The sequence below is a fragment of the Balaenoptera physalus genome (assembly GCF_965194825.1).
Source record: "Balaenoptera physalus genome assembly, chromosome: 17".
Lineage (NCBI taxonomy): Eukaryota > Metazoa > Chordata > Mammalia > Artiodactyla > Balaenopteridae > Balaenoptera > Balaenoptera physalus.
This window is the reverse complement of record NC_138895.1, coordinates 23,029,605-23,050,082: the sequence shown is the minus strand read 5'-3', so window position 1 is coordinate 23,050,082 and position 20,478 is coordinate 23,029,605. Positions and strand designations below refer to the sequence as shown.

Below are 20,478 nucleotides of genomic sequence, written 5' to 3'. Positions count from 1 at the left end.
CAGCAAGGCAGAGATGAGCAAAGAGCAATGTATTGTTTTCATTTTTTGTGTATAAAAAATTTAAATGTTTGCTTGTAATGGTCAGTAATGGCTAAAGTAGACTGTTTCCTAAATCTCTAGCAAAATACTCAGCAAGGGTCCAATCTTTGTATCTCATTCATTCCTAAACACACACACCCCTCCCCTTTAGGTGCATAGCTGTCACCTGCTGTAATCTCTGTCAATATCTTTGCCAGACTGAGGTGTTCTAATTGGATACAAAAGCAATCAATGTAATGGGACATAACCTCCCAGAGGCCTCTTAGTCTACTCAGCTGTGACAGCTTGTAGGAAATTTAAGTAGTTCCGATAAATCACTCAAAGGCAGGTAGTAACTGCTAATAGAGAATTTCAGGAAAAAAATATCGGGTAGAAAACATTCTAGCATTATATGCATCAATCTATGATTCTTTAAGCTTTGCCCTAATTTCTGTCCCTCTTTAGTATTCTCCATACAGTAGTGTTTTTCTAAAGGAGCAAGCTTGAATTGGATTTTCCTAAATTTGAGTTTTTATCCTGGAGTGTTTTCATAATGTTTTCTTGGCTCAATATCGACCTTCCGGTAGTTTTTATTAATAAGGTCCAATGCTTAGCATCACATTCTCACATGGCCCATATTATGCATGTTTCTGAACACACGTGCCACACACATGTCAACAGTTCAAAATGAGACCAGCATTATGGCATAGACGCATGCTATTCACAGATTTAGCATCCCAGGTTTTCGCTATCCGCAAAACAAAACTTCAAAGGACCATGAGATCTTGTGATTTTTAATTTAGCCAAGACAAAAAAATTTTCTGAGGCTGTTTTGCAAGAGTATGTTATGTAGGTCATGGGTCAGCTCAGCTAATCCTTGAAATTCTGCTCATATTCTGTATATTTTAGATGAGAAATGCTAAGTTATGTTGAGGTTAAATGACTTATTCAGGGACAACAAATGGTGAATAGATGTACTGCATCCAATCTAGATCTCCTGAACTGTGCCTAGCAAATCATTAACATTATAAATATTCCTACATAATCACTTCAAGGTCGGTTCCTAATCCTTCTTTTTAAGAATTTTCCAGACTTATTCTGCACATCAGGAAACAGACATTTTTACAAGTTGAGGGTTAAATTGTTTAAAGCATAGTAAATTGATACTTTTATGTGTTTCATAAATTTTGAAACCTATATAACTTGGAGCTATAGACAACTTTCATAGTTAACTGTTCTTACTGAATTGCAAGTTATCTGTTTTCCAGAGAGAAACCACATCTCAAAACATTTCTTTAACTGGCTTCTTTTTCTCTCTCCATTTTCTCTCTAGAATTCTACAGTGACATCCTGGCAGAATTCTTCAGGACCTCAGGGACATTTCTAAGCCTTTGCTGCCTGTTTGTCTTTGAGTACCGCCAACCCTTAGAAAGCAGTGAGCTGCAGGAACTACACGCTAGTGGGTGGAAGAGCCCCAGTCTGGCAATTGGGAAAGAAATGACTGTAGCAAGCACACCCTAAGAGGCTCATGCAGATGCCTTCTAGCTGTCAGCAGAGGGGTACCATTTATATCCCTTGCAATCAGTCACAAGAAAAGAAAAGGCTCCATTTTCCCAACCTATATAAAAGCAACAGCCTGACTCACACACAAAGGGGAAAGACATCTATGGATAAACAACAACAATAAGAAATAGAAGTTATTTAAGGCAGAACAACAGAATGTTTACTTAAGAAGAAAAATCAGTTTGGAAAAACAAAAACTGGTAGCTTCCACTGAAATAGAACCAATAGAAAAGATGAACAAAATCTTTGGGCAAAAAGTAATAAGGGACCTCAAGGAGATAAAATTAGAGCCGCAAAAAGACTTTTTAGAACAAATGAATATGGTTTCTGCTTTTTTTAAAAGTTGAATTTAAAAAATGAAAAATAAGAGAATGATAAATGCCAGTTGGCTATTTAGGGTTCTCAAGGATTAAGAGAAAGTGATATGCCATAACAAAAACTTAACTCCCACAGAGCTGGAATTTATGAATGAGAGAACATGAGACATGCAGAACAGATTCAGGAGATCTAATGAGAGTATTATGAGAGTGCCCAGAAAGGCAGTGGAGGACAGATAGAAAATGGATCATTAGACAAAAGGTTTTTTTTTAAAGGAAGCTACCAAAAAAGAAAAAAGAAGCTACCCTGAATTGTACAGTCTTCAGATCAAAAGAATTCACCATGCCATAGGCAGTATTGATGAATACACACACACACACACACACACACACACACACACACCTAGACATATCATAGCAACATTTCTGAAATGCAAGGAGAAAAAGAAAATTTTACAGCTCTCAGAGAGAAAATTACAGAAGAAAGAGAGAAGACACACTTTCCAAATCATCGTTCACTAGAGTTAAGTCTATGTTGATGATGGCAGAATGATTGGAATTTTGTAAAACGTATTTTAAAAGAATTATTGAAATAAAAAGATATAATTTAAGAGACAGTCTCATAATAGCATGATACTAAAAATTCTGAATTGTTTTAACTAAGGATTTTGATCAAGGGTGGAAGGAAGTGGGAAACTAAATATTTTCTAACGGTTTCATTTCTACATGAAGTGTGAAGAGAGAGCAAGTGCAACATCTTGGGAAGAGAATATTCAACACTCCTAAAATATTCTAAAACGCTAATTTTGATTGGTAAACACTGGAAGGGAATCAAATCAGAATCTAATTCTAAATTAATAAGGGTAAAGGGGAACAGAGAAACTTCCCCAAGACAACAAAAGTGAAGTAAGATAAAAAGAAGAAAAAAGTAATGGAAAAGACGGTAAAGTAAAATTTAAGGAATAAAACCACTGTTATGTTACCAGAATAAATGTGCAGAAACACTGAAAATAACTGTTTAACTTAAGAAAATAAAAGGAAGAAATAAATCAAAATGGAATTAATCATAATAAATAGTATAAGTAGTGAAAATAATTAGAATAGAATACAAAGGAAATATTGAAAGAATAATAAAAGCAAAATCTAGTTTTTTTTGATGACTACTTAAATAGATAAGCAACCTGAATAAGGAAATAAGAAATCTTAGGAGAGTAATATTAAGGAATATACATGTGGATAAGGTATTACAATTGCTTAGATAAGCAATTAAAAGTATTACAAGATAATATAACACACAACTTCTTAGCAACATATTTAGACAGCTAGAAAAGTGCTGCCTAATAGAATTTCTGCAATGATGGAAACGTTCTCTCTTTGCATGATCCCCATGGTAGCCTTTAGCCTCATGTGGTTGTGGAGCACTTGAAATGTGGCTAATAAGACTGGGGAACTAAACTTTTAAAAATTTATTCAATTTTGATTAATTTACATTTCAATAGTCACATACAATTAGTGACTACCACATGGGGCAGCACAGAGGAAATGACTACCACATGGGGCAGCACGAATTTGACACAAGGAGAAAATCTGAGTAGATCAATAATCGTACAAAAGATCTAACAATTGAATATCTGCTAATTTAAAAGGCAACGAGCCTAGGCTTAACAGCTGAGTTCTTTCTAACCTTTAAAGATCAGATAATTCCTATGTTATTTAAACCATTTCAGGTAGTTTAAAAATAAATAGAAATTTCTCTAATTCATTTTATAAAGTTGGAAAATCTTAATCCCAAATTCGACAAAAATAATGCAAAAAACAAAACCATAGGCCAATTTCACTAATGAATAACAAAACAAAATTCTAAATATTAGCAAATCAAAGCTAGTAGCATTTTTTCTTTTAAGATTTATTGATTGATTGATTGCTATGTTGGGTCTTTGTTTTTCTGTGCTAAGTCTTCCTCTAGTTGCGGCAAGCGGGGACCACTCTTCATCGCCGTGCGCGGGCCTCTCACTATCATGGCCTCTCCTGTTGTGGAGCACAGGCTCCAGACGCGCAGGCTCAGTAGTTGTGGCTCACGGGCCTAATTGCTCTGCGGCATGTGGGATCTTCCCAGACCAGGGCTCGAACCCGTGTCCCCTGCATTAGCAGGCAGATTCTCAACCACTGTGCCACCAGGAAAACCCCAAAGCTAGTAGCATATTTAGTGATTCATAACTAAGTTTTCTACTAAAATTATTGGTGTAGTTCAACAAGTGAAAATCTGTCAACGTAATTAATTGCACCATTAAGTTAAAAAGGAAAAAAACATTCTTATAACAACAGCTGCTGTAAAAGAATATGATAAAATTCAAACTCATTCCTAAAAATACCCTAATTAAAAAAACTTACTTAAACATGTTAAAGGTTACCCAAAATCAATAGCAAATTCTATAAATGGTGAAGTACTGTAACCATTTCCATTAAATCATAAAAAAGAAAAAAATTATCTTTACTGTTAGTTCAAAATTATTTTAGACTTCCTAGAAAAAGCTTCAATACAATAAACTTAAATACTATAAATTTGTAAGAATATGCTGATTTATCTTTATTTGTAAATGAATGAATGACTTAAATGGTTTTCTGAATTAAACTATTACAATAAATTTCAGGAAAACTTTTATGTAAACTTAGCATGTGAGATATCGCTCAGGAAGTCAGGGACTCTGGAATACTCAAAATAATGAAAGAATAAATCTGACCACCACCAAAATCAAAATATTTCAAGTCAGAAAATAACATAAAGTTAAATACTAATGATTTAGAAAAAAATTTGTGATTATGAGAAAGTGTATTTATTTAATTTCTTACCAGTGTTATAAAAGAAAAAGAGAAATAATTCAATAATTGAAGTAATTTACCAAACTATTTATGAGAGAGGAAGTAAAATGGAAAATGAGCAAATAAAAGATGTTTAATCGTATAAGTGGTCAGAAATATGCAAATTATGACTATAGTGAGATACCATTTTATTCACATTAAATTGGCCTACAGTTTCAAAAAACGGCATCATCCAATGTTGGTAGAATGTTGATTGCTACAGTCTTTTGGAATTAATCTGGCAAAATGTATTAAAATTAAACGTACTATGACTTATGTTCCAGGAAAGTCACTTTGGAATTTATTCCACAGAAGTAAATGTATATGTACAGGAGCTGCATTGCAGCATTGGTTTTAGTAATATAAAGCTAGTATAGTGCCCATGGATGGAAGAACTGTGAAATATGGTGTGACTGTTTAAAAGGTGCAGATGTAAGCTATCATTATATATAGAATAGATAAACAAGGTCCCACCATATAGCACCCAGAACCATATTCAAAATCCTATGACAAACCATAATGGAAAAGAATATTTTAAAAAAGGATGTATATATATGTATAACTGAATCACTTTGCTGTACAGCAGAAGTTAACACAACATTGTAAATCAACTATACTTTGATAAAAAAATAAATGAATGAATAAAGAAAGAAAGAAAGAAAGAAAGAAAGAAAGAAAGGGATGTGTTTGAGGTGTCTCTGTCGTCCTGATGGGATGTGTATGTTGTACTGTTCAATAGAAAAATCAAATTATAAATTAAAGTGTATAATATGATTCAGTTTTTATATAAAGTAAATCCTACATATGTGTTTATATGTTTCTGGGAACATGAATAAAATTGTGGGAAGACACACCTATTAGGCAGTGTGTTTGTTGCTGTTTGATATTTTCCCCTTTTTAAACTTCCTTTTACATTATATTTTTTAATTTTAAAAAGTGAAACAATCTTGCTGTAGCAAATGAAGCCGTGTAGTACAAAGATATACAAAGGAAAGCTAATTATTGCCTGCATCCCACCTCTGTGTTCCCTTTCTCTAATGCCACTCTTTGTGATAACAAATGCCAACAAGCCCAAGGTGCATCCTACCTCACCTTTATCTTCGCTTAAACAAATATGAATATATACAAGCATATGCACATACATAATGGTTTGCTTCTGTGTAAGGAAATAGAATCATACTGCACACATTACTTGGTGACTTGCTATTTTCACTAGGCAATCTACTGGGAATATTCCTGATATACAAGTGAAATATAAGTGTGGGTGTGGGCATGTGTGGGTGTATGTCTTTATTCCCTCTCTGAGCACTTTCACACACACCATTTTAGTTGAGTAGATACATCACAAATGTTGGGAGAATGTTTTTTTTTCTTTTTTGGTATCGGTTTAGATTGATTTTGTGTTTTGTTTATGTTTTTTCACTGGCCACTCTTCTTTCCCTGTCTTTCATAGGCCAGGCTGTTAATATGAGATAATTCAGATGAGTAGAAATTGAAGAATAAAGAGAAAAAGATGTTTACTTTTTAATGAATCTTGCCATAGCTTCCTCTTTAAAATGAGCAGTCATCATAGATAACTAATAAGAACCTGCTGTATAGCACAGGGAACTCTACTCAGTACTCTATAATGGCCTATATGGGAAAAGAATCTTAAAAAAAAAAAGAACATGTATATGTATATGTATAACTGATTCACTTTGCTGTACACCTAAAACTAACAAACACAGCATTGTAAATCAACTGTACGCCAATAAAAATTAAATAAATAAATAAGTAAATGAACAGTTATTGGTTTTGTAGTTTAGATAATCTAGCAGGGAAAAACTAAAGGGACAATGAATTTATGCTGTGTACGTTCCGATTTGCATTCCTTTTATTTCTATCATATTTTTATCATACGGTACTCTATATATATAAAGAGTAATTTAGTATTTGTAATGTATGTGGAAATCCACCTAAAGAAATATAACATGTTAATCAGAAATTGGGGAGCAGAGGTTGCTCAATAAAATATTTATTAACCCTGAAAATGATGAGGAGTCATTTGGCAAGAATAACACACAGCACTAGCATGTAGATGTATAGTCTATTTACTGAGACAGATTAATTCATTGAATTAATATATCTACCTGTAAAGTCAATTCTGTGAGAAAAACCCATAGTGTAAACTGTTTTCACCGTAAGCGAAAGGATGGTTTAGAACACAAAATACCAGCCTTGACATAGTATCTTTAGCTTTAGCGTCTACACTTAGCAAGCTTTGAATACTTTGAGACTAATATAATCCTATTCTCTTTGGAAAAGCTCTTTACCAGCTGTCATCACTAAGAAGCTGTAGTGCGTAGTGTGTAGTGTTTAGTAGGTAAGAGCATGGGCTTTGGACCCAGACTTTCTGGATTTGCATCCTGGATCCACCTCTCCTTATCTGTGTGATCTCTGTGCTCTATTCCTTATCTGTACAACAGACTTAAGGATAGCATTTATCTCCGAGGGTAATGGGGAGGATCCAAAAAATTAATTATCTGTACAGCTTTAGAACAGTGCTTGGCACCTACTTAGTGATAAATGTTTGCATTATTTTTGTTGTGTTGTTGCTAAGATGTGGTTGGCCATTATGCAATGGGCCAGTACTAAGTTAGAAACAGTCAACCCAGCACTCTTCCCAGGAGACCCCTTGCCAACTCAAGTCAGGACATTCACAAAGTGAACTCTCCTGGCTGAAGCATCAATCTAAGGCCAAGGTGAATGGTAAAAGATTCTGAGAAAGGCTAGAGGGTGCTATTAAAAGCTGAAGTTAGGTGAAATTTTAAAAATCTGAAATCTAAAATATTTAGAAAGTTAAACTCTCAGCCATGACTCTTACAGCTCCCAGCATGTCTGCCTCCAGAAATGATTTCCCCAACGTTGTTCCTCATCCTAATTTCCTGCTTCTAATCTTCCATGCATTAAAATTTTAATTAAGTTAAAATTGTTTCTAAAATAAAAGTTAATATCATCTTAGCCAGAGACAAAAATAACCTAATATGGATAGAATGTAAGAGCTTAATTTAAGATACCTTTGTCATACCTATTTTGGAGCTACTCAACTGTTTGCCATATGATTTTTATTTGTTTGTTTATTATCATGGTTTGTTTTTTGGGAGGTGGTTATATTTCAGATAGTTGAGTAGTTTTATGGATCTCCTGTTAAGTGAAATACAGCTAAAAACCATTTTTCCTGGCAGCCAACACCCCCTTCCAACTTGCTTCACTCTGAACATAAAATGATCTTTCTCCCAACCCTTTTAGACACCAAGTCTCAATCTTTAAATTATCTCTTTAATTGCATCTTCTCCATTTCTATCACCACTGTTGTTACTTCAAAACAGGATTGCCATCAATGTCTCCTATCTTGATTATCTGATTTCTCACCAGTGCATCCTATATCGGCATGAACAAGGGACTTCCTTCTCTCAATATAATGTCTTCTCTTTTAAATTCTGAAATGCTCAAAGTCTGGGACCATGTTACATTCATGTCTGTATTTCCAGTTTTTAACCATGTGCCCAATACACAACAACTGAGGGGGTGGAAGGAGATCTTGAATTTAAATTTTACTTACAGGGCTAAGAGTGCTGCCATTAAGTTAAACGCTTTTACTTTACAAAGATTAGCTTACAAGCTCTTTGGGTATGATGAGTTTATTTAGGAATCAGGCTTTCTTTGTTTTTTGTCTATCCAACCTTCTCAAATGTCTACTGCATATGCCAAGAGGAAAATCTAAATCTCTGCATGGTCATGAGTGAGTACTTGAAAACCTGTTTCCCCAACTGTTAGAGATGAAAAGATTTCCTGTAGAAAAAAGTATCAAGAAAAGAATCTCATCTTAATATTGGAAATAATGATTTTGATGAGTAATTTAGGTTAAAAAGAAAAGTATTACCAGTGAGTCATTTCCTTGGTAGAACAACAGGTGGCAGCAAAGGGGGCTAATCTTGGCATTCGAATATTTTACAATAATTAAAACTGAAAATTGTTTCTTATAGACCATTCTGAATCCCCTCTCAAAATTAACAGAAATTCCAAAGGACAAATGGACAGAGATGTGGACCTTTAAGAGCTCTCTTGGAACTTCACTTGAAAAGTTACTTTTTGGTAGATCTAAAAAGAAGAAAAATAAACCAACTGAACAGATGCTTTGCTTCCAAAAAGATGTTCACGGGACCTCTCTCTTGCGTTGGCAAAATTTTATCTTCCTGTTAAACAATCTGTCCATCACAGCAACATTTCAGTTTTTAAATCGCCAAATTTAATTTATCATATGGTTTGGTGTATGACTTTTTTAATCCATAACTAAAATCTTTTGACAGGAAATGTTAAATTTGAAAAAAGAGCATTAAAGTTTTATAACAGGCACCACAATTTATCTATTCTTGGAAAATGAAAAGAACCATGGCCATTAACCTAATAATTTCAAAGGCTAAGGTGCTCCTTCACGTGAATTATCTGGATAATTGACTGAATTTTTAATTTAACTATTTATGTGATTCTAGCAATGACGACAACTCTTTCTTTTACAGAAATCCTTTTTTTTTTTTTCCACATGTAGTCTTATTTGCAGAGGAGACTAAGATCAAAGACAAGGAAAAAGCTAAGATCCTCTTTGTACCCAAAAGGGAACAGAGAGAAAATAATGAATAATCATAGCAAATCACTGAAGCAGCTCCAGATGTACCTAAACTGATAATAGTTAACAGTCCACAGATTTGAAGTCTAGACCCAGGTTTAGTTACTGGTACAATTTTGAATACATTGAAGACTTTCAGCCCACTTACAAGTGTAATGGTCTTTTTTTTTTTTTTTTTCCTTTAAAGGCAATAATCTGTGATTTCAGAAACAGATCTTATTGGGATGGCTTACAGATACATTTTTTTAGCTGAAAGTGGGAGAAAAATAAAGCTTGCCAGATAACAAAGGTAATTTCAGAAGTGTAGACTGGCATAATGTTTTAAAATAAGCAATCAGGTATTTATGTCCCCAACTTCCCTTCCATCACCTCCTCCCTCACTCTTGGCAATGCCACCTCTACCAACTCAGGCCCCCATGTCTTCTGACTCCCTCTTTCCTCTACTTTTTAAAGCTTACTTTCAGATTCACGTTCACTCTAAATAATACATAACTTATAACAGGTGTCAAAGCCCTAGGTTAAAGTTCTACTGAGTAAAATGTCAGGCTCCCAACTATCGAATAGAGAAGGGGCTTAAGAGGCACGGAGCGGGAGAAGTTATGGTCGTTGGACTAAAAGCAATCCATGTAGTTGTTCCTTCCTCTGTTTCCATGTACAACTTGCTAAAACCATTGTGGCCTCACATTGCAGACATGGCCATGCGATTGGTCCTCCAGGTGAATAACTTCTCTATTACTGTAATACACGTATAGCCAATACAATAAAAAATTGTATAATTCATTTAAAACTGTCTGCAGGGTACAGTTTCTCAATTAGAAAATTAGACCTTCTCTAATTAACCAGTCTTTAAGAAATAAGGTCAACACCCACCCTTATTTCCCAGAGGACTTCTTCTCTCAAAAGAAAATATTGAAGGGGGCTCACTCCCGAATTGAGGGAGCCCTAAAGTCAACATGTGACTTAATAACAAGGGAAAGATAGCAAACCAGAGAAAATAGTGAAAAGGCAATCAACACAAAGGAAGAAAGAAAAGAGAGTCATAATAAAGGAATTTTGTTTTCAGAGCAGGAAGAATCATGCACACCAGGACTGCCACGTTCAGTCAAAAACATGTGGAAAATATGTCCCCTAGTCAGGCCACTCTTGGCAACTGGATGATAAGTGTGGGTGTTGGGTCAATATCAAGTCCCCCTGACCACCAGGGCTTCCAAACAGGAAGCAAAGGAAGCATCTGAGTCAGGTTCCAAAAAAGGACAACAATGTGTATGTCCTCACTGTGTTTGGTTATCTCTAAATGAAAATAAATCTGGTGCCACCTGGATCACCACCAAAACAAGGTGATGAGCTCGAGATGGATTCATTCTGCTTTCTATTCACTTATAACTTGTGGGAAACAGGGGCTGTTAGGACACAATTATATCACTAAAAACAAGAGCAGAGAGACCATGATGACATGTGTTTTACCTCACCGATTTAGGATAAGGACATGTGAAAGCACATTAAGATCTGTGAAGAAAGCATAATTTGTGAGCTGGAAATTAAGCCACAGTGTTGGGACATCTTTCAGCTCAGCACGGTGCAACTAATCAATCGCATTATTACACAGATCCGATCAATAGCAAGAAAGCTTGAATTGCATGGACACAAGCCAATATCTGTCTGATGTCCACATAATGAAGGTATATATAATTGTGAGAATGGGTCCTCATTGGCAAAGTATGTTTCTTCGTTTTAGGTACCAGATCTCCTCCAACGTTTCCAAATAACTGAGACCACCTAGGATTTCAGGCTAAAGAGAAGAAAGTTTGTGTAATTCACGGAATGTTAGAAAATGCAACTATGGTAACAATTGTAAATTATTACTGGATGTATATTATGTGACAGGTATTGGATTAAGTCTGTCATGTGAATTATCTTGTATGATTCTCACATAACCCAGTGGAATAGACCCTGAAAATTCATCATTACTGACCAAAACCCTCGGGGAGAAATAAGTTCTGGAAGTCTAAATATTTTGGATTATAGAAAGGCAATAGGATACATATGCCATATATTTTGTAACCCCTCTAGAAGGGCTTAGAGCAGGACACTGCAATCAGACAATAATATTTCCAAATTAAAATATATAAGTATTTACACTAAAGTGGGATAAATGAACATGGTAAACAGGTAATGTTTTGCCACCAAATGAAATTATTCTAAATCTTAAAAACATTTTTTTAAGAAATTTTGGATTTTAAAATTGTGTAGAAAGATTTTGGACTCAGTTTCTTCTATATTTATATCCCACATTAGTATGGTACATTTGTCGTAATTAATGAACTAATGTTGATGTATTATTATTAACTAATGTTTACAATTTATTCAGATTTTCTTAGTTTTTACCTAATATCCTTTTTTCTTTTTAAAAGATATCACAATCCGTTTAGTTGTCATGTCTTCTTAGTCTCCTCTTGGATGTTACAGTTCCTCATACTTTTCTTGTCCTTGATGACCTTGAGTTTTGAGGAATACTGGTCAGGTAGCTTGTTGAATGTCCCTCAGTTGGGATTTGTCTGATGTATTTCTCAGAATTAGACTGGGGCAATGGGCTTAGGGGAAGAACACAGATGTAAAGTATTATTATTATCACATCATCTATTGGGTACATACTATCAACATGACCCATCACTGTGGATATTAACCTTGATCATCTGGCTGAAGTGGTGTTTCTAACGTTTCTATACTGTATAGTTATGTTTCCCACCTTTCCCACTTTCAATACTGTACTATTTGGAGAGTAATCAGTATACCAAATCCACATTGAAGAAGTGGAGAATTGTCTTCCGCTTCATCATCGGTGGTATATATACATAAATTATTTGAAATATATCTGAACAGATCTGTCTATTCTCTCCCAAGTATTTATTTTTTCAATCACTTATAGACTCACGAAAATTTATTGTATACTTGGATTATAATCTATTACTTTATTTATTTGTTCAAATAATTTCCACTTGAGTCATTGAGAGCTCTGTCAGTTAATTCACCTTGTATATTCCCTGCCCCAGCCCTAGAATCAGTCATTTCTCCAAAGAGCTCTGGTTCCTTTTACTGAAGAATAGAATTAGAAACCAAGATCTGGGTGTTAGATGTGCTTGTTGCTACTGAAGGGGTTTTTTAGGCCCTGAGAGATGACAGAGTATGGAAATATATGTGTATATACTTGTCCAGGTATATACACACAATCTATAATTATCCCTGTATGTAACTATATCTATGTTAATCTAAACATGAATTCATACCGATGTCTCCAACTCTAATCCATTACCAAATGGTTCATTCTAACCTTTTCCCTTGCATGTCTATAAACTCCCACTTCAAAGTGAGAAACACCATCCATTTACCTATTTGTTCAATTCCAGTATACATACATAGTGCTTTAAGAATTGTTAATCTGCACCCTCATGGAAAACAACTTTATCAACTATAATACAGTGCTTCTGTGTAGTTCCTTTGTCTTTACTCACAGTTTCCCCTCATTTCCCAAGTTACTTAGGGCAACACCTTTTCCCTCACTCCATTCAGTGAGGGTATGTCATACATTTTTAATACAGTTAGAGCCTTGTGTCACATTTTTCATTCTATCTCGGGAAACCCCCCACCTCCTGAATGATTTTTTTTGCATACATTAAGGTCCACACTTTGTGCCAAACTGCTCTGTGGGTTTTGACAAAAGTAGAGTGCCAGGCATCCACCATTACAGTGTTACAAAGAATAGTCTCACCACTCTAAATAATCCTGCGGGCTTCAATTATTCAGCCCCTCTTCCCCAAACTCCTGCAGCAGCTGGTCTATTTACTGCCTCTACAATTTTGCCTATTCTAAAATGTCATATAAATGAGTCATCAATGATGAAACCTTTTCTATATAAACTTGCTTCCTTAATTTTGTCAAAAGTTCATAAATAACAGAAGTAAAACCAATGAATCACCGAAGTAGTGATTAGTAAGTTTATTTTGCACACACAACAAAGACAATTCATGAACCAGGAGCACACAAACCAATACATAGAGTGAGGCTCAGTATATATTGTTACAAAGCAGTTTACACAGTGGGAAGGCAGTGACCGTTTATTTTTCACAGTGATTGATTATAATATTAGAATTTTCTTAAATGATAGGGAGTTGGTTAGTGATTACCTCATATCCGTTTTGGGAAGCAGCTTAAATTTTTCTTTCTTTTCTATTGAAGTATAGTTGATTTACAACATTGTGTTAGTTTCAGGTGCACAGCAAAGAGATTCAGTTACACATACATATATATCTATTTATTTCAGATATCTAAATTTTTCTTATGATTTCCAGAGGCATAATGAGAAATGACCCAAGTCAAGTTAGTCTTGCAAACGAAGCTAAATTAAGCTTGGTTTGTGTGACTAAACTGGTTTTGTCTGAGCAGGGAATTTTCAAGACTCGTTTCCATTTGTTTTTGATCTTAACAACTTGTTATTTAAAAGTCATCTATGTTTTCACATGGTTTGATAGCTCATTCCTTTTTATCGCTGAATATACATTCCATTGTATGAATGTACCATAGTTTATTTATCATTTTACCTACTGAAGTAATCCTTGGTTACTTTCAGGATTTGGTAATTATAAATAAAACTGCTGAAAACACTGGTATGCAGAATTCTGTGTAGATAAAAGTTTTCAAATCAGTTGGATTGATACCTGAAAGTGTGATTGCTGAAATGTATGGTAAGACTAGGTTCGGCATTGAAAGAAGCTGGTAAACTGTCTTCCAAAGTGACTGTATTATTTTGCCTTTCCACCAGCAGTTCTTTTGGATTTTAGCTACTTTAATAGGTTGCATTGGTATATCATTATGGTTTCATTTGCAATTCCCTAATGACATATGATGTTGACCACCTTTTTATATGCTTTCTTGGTATATACATATCTTCTTTGGTGAGGTGTCTATTCAGATATTTTAAACATCTTTTAATTGGGTTGTTTGTTTCCTTACTGAGTTCTAAAATTTTTTTCCTATATTTTGGACACAAGTACATTATCAGATATACGTTTTACAGATATTCTCTCCAAGGCTGTAGCTTGTCTTTTCATTCTCTTACCAAAGCATTTCACAATGCAGAAGTTTCTAAATTTCATAAAGCCCAACTTAATATTAATTTTTCTTTCATGGACTGTAATATTGGTGTTATATCTAAAAACTTATTAAATTCAAGGCCACATATATTTTCTTTTGTTTTCTTCTAGAAAATTCATAGTTTGCATTTTACATTTAGATCAGTAGTCCATATTGAGTTAATTTTTTGTGTGACATAAGATCTAGGTTAATTTTCAGCATATAGTTTTCCAATTGCTCTAGCACCATTTATTGAAAATACTTTCATTCTCCAATGAGTTATCTTTGCACCCTTATCAAAAACTAATTTACTATAGTTGCGTGATCTATTTCTGGCCTCTCTATTCTGTTCCATTGATGTATGTGTCCATTCTTTCACCAATTACTATGGCTTTATAGTAGTCTTGAAATTGGTAATCAGACTTCAAGGGTGGTGGAGTTCTGGTTAAAGTGACTTAGCAGGGTTCTTGCTAAAACTGGATTTTATAGAGAAGTGTACAAATAGGCCTAGGAGAAGGTTCAGGAGCCTGACTTAAGTTTGGTCAAGCAAAGAATCTTCATCAAAGGCAATGTCTTGCCTCATAGATTGAGCTAGGAAGTATTCCTTCTGCTTTTGTTTTCTGGAAGAGATTGTGAAGTATGGTATTATTTGATATAATTTCTTTCTTTTTTTCTTCTGCATACAGTATACTTTATTGATGGTACATGACAAGACAAGGTAGGGCTTCCTAAGCCCCTCCCCTTCTTCAGGGAGTCTGGGATGGCAACCGCACGGAGGTCGGGAGATTCTCAATGTGTTGGAGGATGGAGCTGGGGCAAGGACTCCCCAGCAGCTGAGAACCTCTCTCTTCTTCTCATGCTCTTGCTGGGGCTGGTGGTCCAGGGACTCTTAATCCTTGGAGGCCATGTGGACCCTGAGGTCCACCACCCTGTGGCTGTAGCCAAATTCATTGTCCTACCAGGAAATGAGCTTGACAAATGATCATTGAGGGCAATGCCAGCCCCAGCATCAAAGGTAGAAGAGTGAGTGTCACTGTTGAAGTCACAGGAGAAAATCTGGTCCTCAGTGTAGCCCAGGATGTAGCCCATCCCTCTACGATGCTGAAGTGGTCATGGATGACATTGGCTGGGGGACCAAGCAGTTGGTGGTGCAGGAGGCATTGCTGACAATCTTGAGGGAGCTGTCATACTTGTCATGGTTCATGACCATCACAAACCTGGGGGCATCGGCAGAAGGGGCAGAAATGATGACCCTCTAGGCTCCACCCTTCAAGTGAACCCCGGCCTCCTCCATGGTAGTGAAGACACCAGCAGACTCCACCACATACTCAGCACCAACATCACCCCATTTGATGTTGGCAGGATCTCGCTCCTGGAAGATGGTGATGGCCTTTCCATTGATGAAAACTTCCCGTTCTCAGCCTTGACTGTGCCATGGAACTTGCCATGGAATCATACTGGAACATGCAGACCATGTAGTGAAGGTCAACGAAGGGGTCGTTGATGACGACAATGTCCACTTTGCCAGAGTTAAAAGCAGCCCTGGTGACCAGGCTCCCGATATGGCCAAATCCGTTCACTCCAACCTTCACCGTCTTTTCTCAGGGACGCAGCTGGCACTGCACGAAAGATGCGTCTGTCGAACGGAGAGGAGCAGAGACCTAATTTCTTCTTTAAATATTTGGTAGAATTCACCAGTGAAATCCTCTGAACCTGGTGTTTTGGGTTTTGGAAGGTTTTTAATTATCAATTCAACTTCCTTAATAAATATAGGACTATTAAAGTTATTTATATCTCTTTTTGTAAGTTTTTATAGTTTTTGTCTTTCAAGAAATTGGTCCATATATTTAAGTTTTCAAATGTATGAACATAAAAGACTGTTCATATTATTCCATTATTCCTTGAATTTCCATGGGCTCAGTAATGATAACCCTTCTTTCATTTCTGATATTAGCAATTTATGTCTTCTCTCTTTTTTTCTTGATTAGGCTGGCTGGAGTCATAAGTTTTATTGATAGTTTCAGATAACCAGCTTTTGGGTTCATTAATTTTCTCCATTATTTTCTCCTATACTTTTTATATTATTTCTTTTGCCTATTTTAGGCTAAATTTGCCCTTTTTTGTGTAGTTTCCTAAGGTGGGAGCTTAAGTTATTGATGTTTTGATTTTCTTTTTTTTTTACTATATGCATTTAATACTATAAATTTCCCTAATTGGTGGGATGCAGCATTGCTTTTGCTGCATCCCACCAATTTTAATAGTTGTATTTCTATTTTCATTTACTTCAATTTAAAAAAAATTTGTTAAGACTTATTCTTTGATCCATGTGCTATTTAAAGTGTGTTGCTTAATTTCCAAATATTTGGGAATTTTCCAGTTATCTTTATGTTATTAATTTCTAATTTAATTCTATAGTGGTCTAAAATATATATTTTCTGTAATTTCTATTTTTTTACAGTTGTTAAGGTCTATATTACCATAATATATATTCAGAACGCAATTTATCTTGGGGAATGTGCCACATGAGCTTGAGAAGAATGTGTATTCTGCTGTTGTTGAATGGAATATTCTATTAATGCCAATTAGGTAAAGTTAAAAATAGTGATGTTTAGGTTGTTAATATCCTGATTCTCTGCCTGCTTTATCTGTCATTTACTTACAGACAGATATTGAACTTTCCAGTTGCAATAGTGCATTTGTCTAGTTCTCTTTTTAGTTTCATCCAGTTCTGCCTTATGTAGTTTCACACACTATTGTTAGTGTTGTTATGTCTTCCAGGAGAATTGACCACATTATCATTATTTAATGCCCTTCTTTATCCCTTCCTTGTTGTGAAGTCTATTTTGTCTGAAACGAATATAGCTACTTTAGCATTTCTCAAACATTAGGGTTAACATGGCATATATTTTTCCACCTATATATTTTTAACACAAGTCTTTATGGTTAAATAGTACTTCTTTTAGGTGACACATAGTTGGGTGTTGTTTTTTAGTCACACTAACAGTCTCTGTCTTTTAAGTTTTAAAGTAATTATGTGTATTTGAATTTATATCTACTACATTTGCAACTCTTTTCTATCCATTGCTTCTTTTTCTTGTTTTTTTTTTAACCCCTCTTTTCCTACCTTCTCTGATTTTAATTAAGAATTTTATATGACTTCATTATATTTTCTTAGTATCAGTTAAACTTTTTGTTTTTAACTTAGTGGTTGCTCTAAAGCTTACAATATCCATTTTAAATTAATCTAAGTCAAACTTCAAATGACCTATTCCACTTTATTATCTAGTGCAGGTATCATAATTAATTATTTCCAATTCCTTCCTCCCGTCTCTTCTAACGTTGCTGTAATTTATTTCATTTATTCATATGTAATAATCACCCAATATATTTTTACTATTACTGTAAAAACTATTTACTATTGCATTGTAAAAACAGGCAGTTATTTTTTTGATCAATTAATAAAAGATTTTATTTTACCTTCATTTTTTTCCTTCTCCAATGGTCTTTCTTTCTTCATGTAGATCATAGTTTTTGATCTATATTATTTTTCTTCTTCCTAAAGAATTTCTTTTAGGACTTCCCCGGTGGTGCAGTGGCTAAGACTCCACCTGCCAATGCAGGGGACATGGGTTCAAGCCTGGTCTGGGAAGATCCTACATGTCACGGAGCAAATAAACCTGTGTGCCATAACTACTGAGCCTGCTCTCCAGAGCCCCTGAGCCACAACTACTGAGCCCACATGCCACAACTACTGAAGCCTACACTCCGCAACAAGGGAAACAACCACGATGAGAAGCCCACGCACTGGAACGTAGAGAAGCCCCTGCTTGCCGCAACTAGAGAAAGCCCAAATGCAGCAACAAAGACCCAATGCAGCCAAAAATAAATAATTAAATACAATTTAAAAAAAAATTTTCTTTTAATATTTCCTGCAGAGAGGTCTACTGAAAATTCCCTCAGTTTTTGTTTCACTGAGAAATTTTTTTTCTCCTTTCCTGTTGAGCAAATTTGCTGGATATAGAATACTCAATTTTTTTTCCTTCTTTCAATAGTTAAATATCACTTCTTGCTTGCATAGCTTCAGATGAGAAGTCCATTGTAATTCTTAGCTTTGTTTCTCTGTACGGAGATGTTCTTTTCCTCTGGTTTCTTTCAAGATTTTTCTTTGTCATAATTTTCTAAAGAAGTGTGAATAGAATATACCTAGATAATTTTGTTTCTTTGTTTGTTTGTATTTGCCTCCTGGTGTTCTCTAAGCTTCCTGGTTTGATGTCTGCCATTAATTTCAGAAAATTCACCATCATTATTACCTTAATATTACCATTATTATTATAACATTTCTTCAGTTCCGTTCTTTCTTCTCTTTCTGGTATTCTCTTTATACCTGTGTCATACCTTTTGAAGTTGTCTCAGTGTTCCTGGATGTTCTGTTCTGGGTTTTTTCCCCATTCTTTTTTCTCTTTGCATTTCAAAATGAGGACTTTCTGTTGATCTACACTCGAGCTCTCTTATTTTTTCATCAGCCACGTTGAACCTACTGATGAGCCCATCTTAGGCATTCTTCATTTCTGTTATAATGCTTTTGCTTTCTAGCATTTCCTTTTGATTCTTAGAGACCTCATCTCTCTGTTTACATTATACATCCATTCTTGCATGTTCTCTACTTTTTCCATTAGAGACCTTACCATATTAATCATGGTTATTTAAAATTCTATCTGATAATTCCATCATCTGTGCCATATCTGAGTCTGGTTTTGATTATCGCTCTGTCTCTTCAAATAGTATGTTTCTTATTTTTTGCCATGCCTTTAAGTCTTTTTGTTGTTGTTGTTGTTGAAAGCTGTACATATTGTAATTGGGTAATAGGAACTGAGGTAAATAAACTTTAATGTGAGAATTTATGTTAACTGTGCTAGTTCAGCTGTGCTTAATGTTTGTTGTAGTTATGTGTCAGAGACCTCAAATTCCCTTAATGTCTTTGATTTTTGTCTCCTCTCTTTATTTGAGATTCCCTAAATTCACCTCAGGGAGAATGGCTTGCAGCTCTTTCAGCTGTAATCCACCCTGTTATACCAGAGTGCTGTTGGAATGGTGGTAAGATGTGGAGGAGAGGGAGCATTCAGTAATCTTCCAATTAAGTCTCAGGCTTTTAAGGTCCTATGTCTCAGGGCTGTGACTTTCAGTCATAGTTTTCCCAGTAGTTGAGGTTTTCTCTCCCTTACTAGGTTCACAGGTGAAAAAAAGTGAAAGCAAACCAGTTTGAATAACTTTGCCTAAAATCAAGAAGAGCTAGAATTTGAATAGAATCTGTTATATTCCAGTTCTGCTCTCATAACTTCAATGCTCTACTGGTTTCCTGAAGCTCAACCAGCAGAGTATCCCCAGCTCATATTAAAAACACGTGTTTTGGTAAAGGTGTGTGTATACTCAAGGAACATCTGAAAGGAATGCTCTGATGTTTTTCCCTTTTCAGCCCTTATCTTCCCCACTGATGTTAAATGAAGTATATTTTCCTTTAAAGATTGTTTTACAGGTTATGTACTCTGATATCCAGTATTCAGATGTAAACACTAAACACTTGCCAGCTGTGTGGATTTAAGCAATTTACCTAACATTTGTAACCTTAGTTTACTCGACTGTAAGATGAATAAAACAATGGCATGAAATTTAAAGTTTTCTGAGAGAAATAAATGGAATAATGTAGGTGTTGGGCTTAGCACAATGGTAGCATAGAATAGGTGCTCAATAAGTATTAACTATCATCATATTGAGCAATCTTTAAGCACCATAGAATTATACATTGTCTCAAGAGAGTTGGATATGTAGAATAAAGGAGAAATAAAAGTTTCTTCAAGGAGGCATTTGGGAATCTGCGAGGAGATATTTCGATTGTTACAATGACTAGGGATTTCTCCTCATGTTTAGCAT

The 20,478-nt window shown here is 35.1% G+C and overlaps 1 protein-coding gene and 1 pseudogene across 2 annotated transcripts in view; both read right to left on the bottom strand.

The window, feature by feature from the left end:
• Positions 1–3,349: 3,349 nt before the first annotated feature.
• LOC309646489 (uncharacterized protein) overlaps positions 3,350–20,478 on the bottom strand; it is a 95,928-nt gene continuing 78,799 nt past the window's right edge. Inside the window, exon 3 of the mRNA XM_082432885.1 lies at positions 3,350–12,014. Within this exon, the coding sequence (XP_082289011.1) occupies positions 11,894–12,014 (121 nt within the window). The 3' untranslated portion in view covers positions 3,350–11,893. The remainder of the gene's footprint in view (positions 12,015–20,478) is intronic.
• Positions 15,351–16,290, bottom strand: LOC309646728 (glyceraldehyde-3-phosphate dehydrogenase pseudogene; annotated as a pseudogene). The gene has a single exon. The product of its transcript is annotated as a glyceraldehyde-3-phosphate dehydrogenase pseudogene (transcript).